Source organism: Bos mutus, chromosome 24 (assembly GCF_027580195.1).
Source record: "Bos mutus isolate GX-2022 chromosome 24, NWIPB_WYAK_1.1, whole genome shotgun sequence".
Lineage (NCBI taxonomy): Eukaryota > Metazoa > Chordata > Mammalia > Artiodactyla > Bovidae > Bos > Bos mutus.
The window spans coordinates 58,181,316-58,193,520 of record NC_091640.1 but is presented as its reverse complement, the minus strand read 5'-3'; the positions used below and the strand labels follow the sequence as shown (position 1 = coordinate 58,193,520).

General features: G+C 50.8%; 1 protein-coding gene across 1 annotated transcript in view; it reads right to left on the bottom strand.

Moving 5' to 3' along the window:
• LOC102266072 (O-acyltransferase like protein) overlaps positions 1–12,205 on the bottom strand; it is a 68,253-nt gene that overhangs the window by 37,282 nt on the left and 18,766 nt on the right. The window contains exons 3-5 of the mRNA XM_005910422.2: positions 11,887–11,969; positions 3,860–4,001; positions 2,334–2,557 (exon numbers count right to left, since the gene is read on the bottom strand). Coding sequence (XP_005910484.2) covers positions 2,334–2,557; positions 3,860–4,001; positions 11,887–11,969 — 449 coding nt within the window. The remainder of the gene's footprint in view (positions 1–2,333; positions 2,558–3,859; positions 4,002–11,886; positions 11,970–12,205) is intronic.

Genomic DNA, 12,205 nt, shown 5'->3' with positions numbered 1-12,205 from the left:
ATGCACAGCACAGGCTCCAGGGTGCTTGGGCTCAGTAGTTGCAGCCCCAGACTCGAGAGCACAGGCTGAGCACTACTTGGGCTTCGTTGCTCCGAGGCATGCGTGCTCTACCTGGACGGGGGTTCGAACCCACGCCTTTCTCATTGGCAGGTGGATTCTTTACCACTGAGCCACCAGGGAAGCCCCTGTGCGGCAGCCTCTCAAGCGATGACAAGCAACGATGAGTTCTGATGACTGACTGTAAACTCGCCCTCAAGCTCACACCCTGCACGTAGCAGGCCCCTGGGGCCCAGCTGACCTCCGCGAGGCCCGTGCAGCAAGAGGTCTTGGCCAGTTAAAGCCCCTACCCTTCCCTCCTGCTTCTGGTCTCACTGAGAGAACAAGGGAAAGAACAGCGAGTTAGGAGGAGGGGAGGACACATTATCTCACTGAATTCCTTCAACAAACCCCGTTTTATGTCCCCATTTTACACATGTGGAGACTGAGGCTCCTAGAAGTCGAACAACCTGACCAAGGGCAGAGTCAGAAACTAAAGCGGGTTTGAGAAGAGACTGCTAAGCATGTGTCTTCCTGCCACGTCCACCCTGGAATCTTCTACACTGGCAGCCGGGGAGCAGAGAGAGTTCTTGCATCGTGTCAGGTGAGAAATAACAGAGGGGTCTGAGGCTGAGAAAGATGAAGGCAGGAGGAGAAGGGGACGACAGAGGATGAGATGCTTGGATGGCATCAGCGACTCCATGGACTTGAGTTTGAGCAAGCTCCGGGAGTTGGTGATGGACAGGGAGGCCTGGCGTGCTGCAGTCCATGGGGTCGCAAAGAATCGGACACAACTGAGTGACTGAACTGAACTGAGGCTCAAGGCGAGGCCATCAAAACTGTCCTCAACATGTGATGGGGTCATAAGAGAAACAAGAGAGTAAGCAGATTTATTTTCTGAGGCCTCAGAGGACAAACCAGGGCCCAGAAATGGAAAGAACAGGGCAGCAGGGCTTGATGCTGTGCAGAAGGCTGGCAGTGAACATTTCCGAGGCCTCCCGATTTGGGGAGGAAGTCATACAGCGACTGCTAGGTCTTCTCAGCACTTACATCACCCTCGTACAAACATGCTTTTCCCGTTTTTCTCATTGTTGGGGTATTTTTGCTGGTGCTGCTGCTGTGCTTGTTTTAGCCTGAGGATCCGAGCAGGATCTGATAAAGTCATCACTATGCTTCCACACGGGCCATGTTCCCTGCACCTACTTGAGCACGTGTTCCTATTCTTCTGGTCTGGTCACTGCGATGTTGTTTTGTTTTTTTCCCCTCTCATTGGAGTGAAGGAAGGACAATTATGTGGACCTAAGGGGCTCTGCCAAAAATTATTCCACATCTACTTGGGAAAGCGTTAGCTGCTCTCAGTCGTGTCCAACTCTTTGCGACCCCATGGACTGTAGTCCGCCAGGCTCCTCTGTCCTTGGAATTCTCTAGGCAGGAATACTGGAGAGGGTAGCTTTTCCCTTCTCCAGGGGAATCTTCCCAACCCAGGGATCAAACCCAGGTCTCCCGCATTGTAGGCAGATTCTTTACCAGCTGAGCCACCAGGGAAGCCCAAGAATACTGGAGTGGGTAGCCTATGCCTTCTCCGGTGGATCTTCCCGACCCAGGAATTGAACCAGGGTCTCCCAGGGTCTCCCGCACTGCAGGTAGATTCTTTACCAACTGAGCTATCAGGGAAACCCAAAAGTAGCGTTGTTTCCACTCTACTTGTGAGGCTATTCTTATTTCAAAATGTGTGTGTGTGTGTGCATTTGCCCTGCCATATGGGCAGGTGGACAGGAAGGTAAACTCTTGATTTTTAACTAGAACACAACCCACTGTGAGTTGTGCCCACCCAGCCTCTCGCTGCTCTGCACTGGGCGGTCTGTTCTGCTCCTGGTCCCTCAGGTTGCACACTCACGGCCCTGGTGCCAGCTTGTATGTAAACCGCTTCCATCGGTGCTGCGGGGAAGGTCCTGTGAGTCACCTGCGTAGCTGTGACACTGAAAATGGACGCTGTGCTCACGGGAAGGTCCCTGGAGAAGGACTACAGCGAAACCCAATCGCTGTTCTGACCTAGACTTTCCGTCGTGCAAAGACACACTTGGTAACTGTACCCAAGAAAGAAAGTGGCATTTTCAGTGACCTCGCCTGCGAACACACGGATAGGAGACAAACACCGAACGGTGGAGAGCAGAGACCCACCCTCCCAGCCGGCTTTCGGATGCTGGCAGGCATCACCAGACCCTAGCCCTGCAGGGACTGTTTCCTAACAGCGCCGTCCTCTAAGTCACCTCTCGTGAGTTTGTTAACAGGCCTACTTTTTCCTCCGCTCGGGGTTCCTGATGGTGAGACGGGCGCACAGCCCACCGGCTGGTCTCTGCTTCCTGGCCTGCTCCCCACCGGCGCTCTCAGAGGCAGGCTCCCGTAGGCGGCCGGAGGCTCCTCGGGTTCCGGTGACACCTGGCGGTCTGACCCCCACCCGGTGGCAGCCACATAGACGGTTCCCGCCAGAGGGAGGGCGAGTCCCAGGAAGCTGAGGACCCTGCAGGGAGATGAAACAGGTGTGACCGCGCCTGGAGCACGCCGACACCGCGGTGAGATGCGGAGAAAGCAGTGCAGGAGAAAACCCGCTCCCACTGCTCCTAAACGTGGGCAAGTGGAGACACTTCTAAGGGTTAGGAGTGGCTTCCTAAGAAAAAATAATGAAAGACATTACAAAGTCAAAGATGAACGGATTTCACTAAACTCCTTATGATAACTGTAAATTTTAAAAAACAAAACACCATAACAAACAAAAAGCAATCAAGACACTGAGGAAGATATTTGCAGGCGATACGACTAAGGAGTCATATCCTTCATCCATAGAATGATCTTTAAAAATCAGTAAGAACCCAGCTCACACAGACATAGAAAGGGGATGAAGAGAATGAATAGCAGCGAACCTGAGAAAGGAAAGCCCTTATCACCAACTTTTTAGTGTAAATTAGGTCCATTTATGTATCTATCAGATTGGCACTGGTTATTATAAAGGGAGCTTGGGTGGCTGGGTGATGATACAGACACGGGCGTCTCTCACTGGAGCAGCAGAATGAGGTTTGCAGGAAAGCTCTTTACCAGAAGACCTGAGCGCTGGGCCGGCAAGTCTGCTGCCCTTAGTATGTCCTAAGGAACCACGTCAGGTGCAACTAAGACTTCACAGGCAAGTCTGCCGAGGTGTCTGGGTGAGAAGCAATGCCTCAAATAAAAGAAATTCAGGGGCTTCTCTGGTGGCTCAGTGGTAATGAACCTACCTGCCAATGGAGGAGACACGGCTTCAATCCCTGATCCGGGAGGATCCCACCTGTCGGGGAGCAGCCAAACCCGTGCACCTCAGTACCGAGCCTGTGCTCTAGAGTCCAGGAGCCACAACTACCGGCCCGAGCGCCCCAGAGCGTGTGTCTGCACCAAGATGAGTCACGGCCACAAGAAGCCTGAGCTCTGCAACCAGAGAGTAGCCCCCACTTGCTGAAACTAGAGGAAAGCCCTCGCAGGAACAAAAGACACGGCACAGCCAAATATATACATATACACACATATAAGAAATTCATCGTCAGGGTCACGCGATAGAAACAGAAGTAACTCGGGACAGGACACTTTTCTCAGTGATCCCCAAAGCCCATCACACTTGGGTGTGGCCGGCTTCCTCTGCAACACATTCGAATTTTCTTGTTAAGGTAACAGAGAGCACTGGACAGACGTCACTCAATGAACGACAGTGAAACGGCCGAGTGCAGCTGGTGAGCAGTGGTTGATGAAACAGCCCAGCACACACATTGCAGCCCGGGACTGGGCGGTCTGTACTCACAGACACAGAGCCACAAACGTGTCCAGGGGGAACAGTCCAGTGGCACACCTGGCCACACCCCCGCCAGCCGAGGAGGAAGAGTTCACTGCAAAGAGGGCGAGGGAAGGAGCCCAGAACGAAGCCTTTCTGAATCTTAAAATATCTACCAAGAGAAAGGAGAAAAAAAAATAAGATTGCGTTAGTAATACTTTGCTTGGCAATAAAAACTTGACACTTTTCCAAGAGCTTTCATATTTATCATTTCAAAATCAAATCTTGACATTACAAAGGGCATCTGGCTTTAATATATCCGATTTACAGGTGGGGAAATTAGAGCTCAAAGATGCTGAAACTCAGAGACCTGGGTACCATAGGCCCAGATGGAGGTGGACTGTGGGTCCTCTGTGTCCTCAGCCTGCCCAGGCTCTGCATCTTTTCCCAGCCCCTGGACAGGGAAAGACAGTCCATGGAAACCCCGTTGCTGCCTCAAATCTTGCTGTGAGCAGGTCCCCACAAGAGAGAAAACTGCAACACGAGGTGTAAAAATAGGGTGCTACGAGCTAGGGGAAGGTGCTGTCTGAGTCTGAAGATAAGAGGCACCAGCCGAGGACACAGCTAATCGATCACCGATGGCTCAGGGTGCAGGAGACTCGGGGTTGATCCCTGGCTCGGGAAGATCCCCTGGAGAAGGGAATGGCAACCCACTGCAGTCATCTTGCCTGGAGAATCCCGGGGACAGAGGAGCCTGGTGGGCTGCAATCCATGGGGTCGAGAGAGTTGGACACCGAGTGACTGTGCATGAGCATGAATTAGTCGCCACGAGAAATAGTTTGTAAAAATATTACTGGCGACACTGGGGAACAGAGGCCTCAAATGTCAGCGTGCCTTAGAATTACCTGGAGGGCCCAGGAAATAGACTGCTCTCTGCCTCCCCTCACTGCCTAAGAATTTCCATTTCTAACATTCCCAGGAGCTCCTGCTGCTAACTGGAATGCATACTTTCAGAATCCCGGTTGGGAAGATCCCCTGGAGGAGGAGGACATGGCAACCCACTCCTGTATTCTTACCTGAAAAATCCCATGGACAGGGGAGCCTGGCGGGCTAATGCCCATGGGTCGCAAAGATTCGGATATGACTGAGTGACTAAGCACAGCAGTTTGAGAACACCAGACCAGGGGACTTGCAAAATCTCAGCAAAGGATGGAGGACACAGTGTGGTCTAATAAAAGAACAACACTAAGGACTTCTCTGGTGGTCCAGCGGTTAAGCACCTGCCTTGCCGTGCAGGGCACGCAGGTTCAATCCCTGGTCAGGGAACTAAGATCCCACGTGATGCAGAGTGACTAAGCCCCCACGCCACAAAGATCTCACATGATGCAACGAACATCCTGCATCTGCAACTAAGACCCAAGGCAGCCAACTAAATAAAAACATTTTTAAATAAACATAATAGCAACACTGTTATAAACAAGGAAAAAACGACTGCCGTTAAGTGCCCACTCGCTCTGAGACATGCCTTAGTCATTGTTTTTAATCTGTCAACATCCCTAGAAGGAGCCGTTGTTCACCTTCTTTTACAGACAAGGAAGATTCTCCATAAATAACTTCATGAGCCTGAGCGCAGCGGTTAAGAACACAGGGTCTGCAGTGTGGGAGTCCACATCCACCCCTGACTATGACCTTGGGCGAGGTAGCCGAATCTCTGTGTGTCTCGGTTTCCCTCTTGGTGAAATGGAGGTAATAGCACCGACTTCACACGGTTGTTGTGAAGATTACATGTAGCCCCAATTCTAAAGCACTTAGTGCCCGCCATTGAGTCAGAGCTCGTCTTTATGACGATTGCCGCCGAGCGGCAGGGCCAGAACTCACCCCAGGTCTGTGGGAACCTGAAGGATGTGGTCTTTTCGTTCCCTCAGACCACCCCAGCTGGCCACACTACCAGACCTGCGTTCAGAAGCGTGGGGTTCGCGCCACCTTGCTGTGGGACTCTGGGCGGGTCCCTTCACCTCTCTGGCTCTCACCCTCTCACATGTGTAACGAGGAAGCGTGGGTCGAACAAAATGTACTCTCGTGCGCCTGCCACCTCCCGGATCCACTGTTCCCATGAGAGTGACCAGAGGCTTTCTGGAATGTTCAAACAGGCCACTTAGATTAATAACGTGTGAGTCCTTGTGAGTCTTCCCGTCACCTGTTAGAGGTGGAGATGGGAAGCAAGAGCTGCCCATGGATGCTCAGCACCGGCCAAGCACGGGGGGCTCAGTCAGAGGTCCCCAAGGGCCAGGGCAGCAGATTCCTCATCGTCCGAGTCCAGGTGCTCCCAAGCTACGTCCTGGTGGTACTTTAATTTCCCCAATAAACCCTGACACTGAAAAGAGTGTTCTGACCCGCCGATGCAGCTATTCCCCTCGGAAGTTCTACTCTAACTTCAGTATTTATCTTTGGCTGTGCTGGGTCTTCATTGCTGCTCTGGCTTTGCCTCCTGCGTCTAAATCATGGAGAAGGTGCAACAGACGTCACCTCCCCGGCGCCGGGGGAACCCCTAACCACAGGGTCAGCAGTCTTGTCTGTGGATGAAATCTGACACGTTGGGCAGCAGAGTCCAAATTCTGAAGGACATGGGAGACCTAGGTCCTCACTGCTGAGCGGTCAGACCTACAAGATGATAACCTCTTTGTCCACAAGGTGACCACTGTCCCCCCCCCAGACCCAAACACATTCCAGGCCTTGGCTACTACTGACTATGACGCTCCTAGATCAGCTCTGCGCCATCACCACACCACTCCGTAGTTTGGCAGGGAGTTTTTGACCTCTAAAAAGCTCTGTGTGTGTGTCAGTCACTCAGTCATGTCCGACTTTTTGGGACCTCATGGACTATAGCCCACCAGGCTCCTCTCTCCATGGGATTCTCCAGGCCAGAATACTGGAGTGGGTTGCCATTCCCTTCTCCAGAGGATCTTCCTGACCCAGGGATTGAACCCAAGTCTCCTGCATTGCAGGCAGATCCTTTACCGTCTGGGCCACCAGGGAAGACTTAAATAGCTCTGGCCCAACCCCAAAACCCAAAGAGTGTTGGAAATGTGCGTGTGTGTGCGTGCGTGTGCATGCTGGGGGAGATCTCAGCAAGGCCTGAGCTTGGTCACATTGGAGGTGTCATCAGCTCAGGCCACCAGACTCCAGCCCACCCCTTCTGTGTGGGGCCTGAGTTAAGAGCACACAGGGGCTTCTGCAGGACCCCAGCCCCTGGCTTCAGCCCCACCCCTTTTCCTCTCCCATGCTCTGTTCCTGGCCCACCAACTGCCTTACAGGCAGATTAGCAAGCTAAATGGGGAACTAGGTATCAGGTAGTGTTCTGGATTAAATTGCGTCCACTCCAGAAAGGTTCAAACCCTAATACCTCTCCCTCTCCCCCAGGAACTGTTGAGTTTGGTAACACTGTGAACATGACCTTATTTGGAAACAGAGTCTTTGCAGAGGAAATCACCTTAAGATGAGGCCACACTATGCTGGGCTTCCCAGGCGGTGCTAGCGGTGAAGAACCCACCTGCCCAGGCAGGAGACAGACACAGGTTCGATCCCTGGGTCAGAAAGATCCCCTGGAGGAGAGCAACCCACTCCAGGATTCTTACCTGAAGAATCCCATGGGTAGAGGAGCCTGGCAAGCTACAGTCCATGGGGTTCAAAAAGAGCTGGACACGACTGAAGCGACTTAGCATGCATGCATGCATACTAGGTTAGAGTAAGTTCCAAACCCAGTGTCTCTGGTGTGTTTATACAAAGGAGGAAACTCAGACACAGAGAGGTATAATACAATACACAGAGAGGTACAGGGAACAACACTACATGATGACGGAGGCAGGGATGTAGGTGACGCCTCGTAAGCCTCCCAGCTGGTGGTACTTTGCTACCTGTGCCCTTGGAAACGGAACACAGTAAGTGGTGCCGAGATACACAGAAGTGAACAGTTAGGGAACTAGCCTAAATCTAGGTTTGTGATGATCACACCTAGATTTTATCTACACTTTCTGGTGCTCCACATTTTCATTCTCAGGAACTCACATGAAGTCTGTTGGTTAAAATTTTATAACATCTTGAGAGTTCCTTGGACAGCAAGGAGGTCAAACCAGTATCAACCCTGAATATTCATTAGAAGGACTGATGCTGACGCTGAAGCTCCAATACTTTGACCACCTGATTCGAAGAACGGACTCATTGCGGAAGACAATGAGGCTGGGAAAGATTGAGGGCAGGAGAAAGGGGCAACAGAAGAAGAGACGGTTGGATGGCATCACTGACTCAATAGACATGAGTTTGGGCAAACTCCGGGACACAGTGAAGGACAGAGAGCCTGGCGTGCTGCAGTTGCAAAGAGCTGGACATGACTTAGTGACTAAGAATCAACAAATGGCAGCCACACTATGCAGATTTTTGCCCCAAAACGATACATTCTGATCTGCCCAGGATATTTTCCCCTTGCTCTGTTGTGCTACAGACTCATTTCGTCTTGGTTTGCCTGCCAGGGTCTTCCCTTGGGTTGCCTCCCTGCCCTCCTGCTCTACATGAATAAAGAGCCAGCCACTGCTGAGCTGCTTTCCTCCACGTCTGTAGCGGAAATATTGGCAACTCCATCAAAAAGCTTTAAGGAATAGCTGGTAAATCCTTTCCAGATGGGGACCTTTTCCCCTGGGCCCAGGTGCCCCCATTTATACCTGCTGCCTCTGCGCAGAAGCCAGATAAACAGCCTGGCAGAGAGTTCCACTAACACGTTCACCAAGCCAGCAGTGCTCATCCTAAGCAGGGCCCTTCCTTTCTCCAGTTCTTCAAAGAGAATCATCAAGACATCTTCGTATCGATAACAATTTCTAACCTTCCATTCTATTCTTATATCATCTCTGGCTAAAAAGCTTAACATTAGGCAGAAAAACTAGACTAATCGATGAATTTCTGAATAATAATGACCATTAACTCATTAGAGAGTATTCACTAGATATGCTAATAACAATCTTGAAAATCTATCTTGGCCTCTAGGATATTTACGGCTTATCCAACAAGAATTGAAATTTAAGTTTGATATATAACAACTAGTTTTCTTTAAAAAAAAAAAATAATGCTTTAAAATATCTTTTTGCAGATAACATGACCTTGTACATAACAAATCTTAAGGAATACACTAAAAAAACCCTAGAAATAATAAATGAATTCAGCAAGGTTATGGACATGGGACCAAAATACAAAAATCACTTGTATTTCTATACACTAGCAGTGATCAAATCAAAAACAAACCTAAGAAAATGATCCCAGCAGATGCAAACTGTTACATACAGAATGGATAAGCAACAAGGTCCTACTGAATAGCACAAGGACCCATACAGTGATCATGGTTTTCTTTTTAACTCCACCTGAAATATTTGGTTTAGATAGAGAGGTAACATACCTGAAGTTGTTGGGATAATCACAAATTCAGAGGACAGTTTAAAATTATCAAAAGCTGACTGCAATATCAACACTTAAAAGAGGGCCTTTAGGAACTTCCCGGTGGCACAGTGGATAAGAACCCACCTGCCAATGCAGGGACTCAGGTTCAGGCCCTGGTCTGGGAAGATTCCACATGCCTTGGAGCAGCTAAGCCCGTGGGTCGCAGCTACTCAGCCCGAGCGTCACAATTACGGAAGCCCGCGAGTCTAGAGCCTGAGCTCCGCAAGAGAAGCCGCTGCGCTGCGAAAAGGGGTGGCCCCTGCTCGCCACAGCTAGAGAAAGCCCGTGCAAAGTAACGGAAACTCAGAGCAACCGAAAATACAGATGAACTCATTATTTTTTAAAAAGAGGGTTTGCGGGACTTCTCCCGGCTCCAGTGGCTAAGACTCCGAGCTCCCAGTGCAGGAGGCTCGGGTCCAATCCCTGGTCAGGGAGCCGGATCCCGCGTGCTGCAGCTGAGCCCTCAAACGGTGCAAGCATCGATGCTCCTGCACGCCTCCACCAAGAACCGGCACAGCCGAATAAACACTTTTCTAAAAGAGGCTTTTAATAATGTGTGTGACACTGTAATACGATAAGAGAGATATATGCAGTCTTCATCCCCTGTTCCTGCTACGGAGCTCCTAAAGCCCGTGGAACTTCCTGAGTGGTGGGCAGGAAGAGCATCTGTTGTTATTCATTATCAGCCCCTTTCAACCACACTTGAGTTCAGGCTACTACAGTGACTGTGGCAGGAGAGGAGCCGGCTGTCAGAAACCAACCATGCGCTAGGCTTGGGGTTCCAGCCCCGTCCCCATCCTCCAGGAAGCAAAGAGGGGGCTGGGGGCTGAGTCATCGCCAATGGCCAGTGATGGAATCGATCACGCCTACATGATGGACCGTCCGCACAAACTCTAAACAAAGGGGGTCAGAGAGCTTCCAGGCTGCTGAACTCCCCGAGGGCCTGGGAGGGTGGGCACCCTGAGAGGGTGCATACTGTCTACGCCCCTTCCCCTGTGCCCTGCCCTCTGTGTCTCTCCCATTCAGCTCTTCCTGGGTTTTGTCCGTTATAACAGCAGTCCCCAACCTTTCTGTCACCAGAAACTGGTTTCCTGAAGGACAACTTTTCCTTGGAGTGCGGGGGGGACAGGTTCAGGTGGGGAGCGATGGGACAAAGCAGGCAAGTCTTCACCCCCTCGCTCTCTGCTCCCCTCCTGCTGTGTGGCCTGGTTCCTAATGGGGAACAGGGTCCTGCACTTTATAATAAGTCGGTAATAACAAGTCATGTGTTCCCCTGAGTTCTGTGAGCCGTTAGAGCAAATGATCAAATGTGGGGAGGGTTTGACCGGGGGAACCAATCAGAGGAACCACCCAGAGAGGAAGTGTGCATGCTAAGCCTGCTTCGGTCGTGTCTAACTCTTTGTGACCCTAAGGACCGTAGCCCACCAGACTTCTCTGTCCATGGGATTCTCCAGGCAAGAACACTGGAGAGGGTTGCCATGCCCTCCTCCAGGGGATCTTCCCCACCCAGGGATCGCACCTGCATCTCTCATGTCTTCTGCATTGCAGGTGGGTTTTTTACTACTAGCACCGCCTGGGAAGCCCTGGACAGGATGTAGGGAACAAATCGGAGCCCTGGGATCCCCTGATTTGCAGGCAAGTTGCGCAGAAGTAATGGGGGGCCTTGGGACCCACTCCTTACAACTGGCATCTGAAGCGGGTGGCCGCCTTGCAGAACTGAGCCCTTAATCTGTGGGGTCAGCACCACCTTCAGATACTCAGCGTCATACCGCATAGTGTGATGAGGAAGCCCACACATTTGGTGGTGGAAGTTTCTGGGTGTAGAGAAAGAGTGTTCTCCTTTTAAAGTGTCACATTAGTTCTTATTCAGATAACCAGCTTAAGTACAAAAGACACTAGTAGAAAAAAAATAAATTGTAGGTTTTAAAGCTCTTCCTTTGAAAAATTTGAAAGAGTTCAAGGAAGCCAAGTTGGTTTCCACGTGGACTAAAATGTTTTCATTCTGGTGGCTAAGGGCAGAGAGTCAGGGCCAGACTCAACGCCAGGATCCACCCCTCTCTGCACAGAGGAAGAGACTGGAGCTGGGGCAGATTAAGTGATTTGCCCAGGATCACACAGCTGGGAGGTGACAACCAGGACCAAATGCCGGCCTCTTAACGCTAATCCATCACAACACATTGGCTTCTCACAGTCCCAGTCCAGAATGGCCTGCTGGCCTTGGCACCTGACCTACTTCTGCAGGTGGGCCACAGCAAAGAGCACACACAATATGGAAACCAGACACCACCCAGTGCCTTTCTTCAGACCTAGCCTGGCAGCTGAGGGTGAGGGAAGAGTAGGCTTAAAATGTTATTATTAATACATAAAGATTCAGCTCCTACCTTCTCTTTAATGTCTTTTTCCTTCTTATCCACTCCCTTACTATCCTCCACCAGCACTCCCAAAGTCCCTAAACTCCATTAGTCTCGGTTTATTGAATTTATTAGGATGAAAGCTTGGTTCAATCCCAAGAGAATGGCCAGGCGGCTCCAAGAGGCTGGGGGTCTTCAGATCTGACGCGTGTCCCTGGCACTTACCCATCCGAGACATGGCGGTCACGTCCTCTTCACTGCAGGAGTCGGGCACACACACCCCCACGCTGTAGTCAGCTCCATCTTGCCTCTAAGGGTCAATGCAGCCGATTATTAAAAAAGCAGCCCCCAGTGTGGGATAGTCTGCCCCAGTGCCGCTCTCTCCTGTATGACAGGTCATTGAGTTAATTCATACAATTTCCGACAAACTTGCCAACTTGCCATTTCTTCGCAGCAGGACATCATGTATCAAGTAAAGATTGTGTTAATACATCAAGCCAATAATTAGAATGCCGGTCCCAATAAAGCAAAGATCAAATTATAA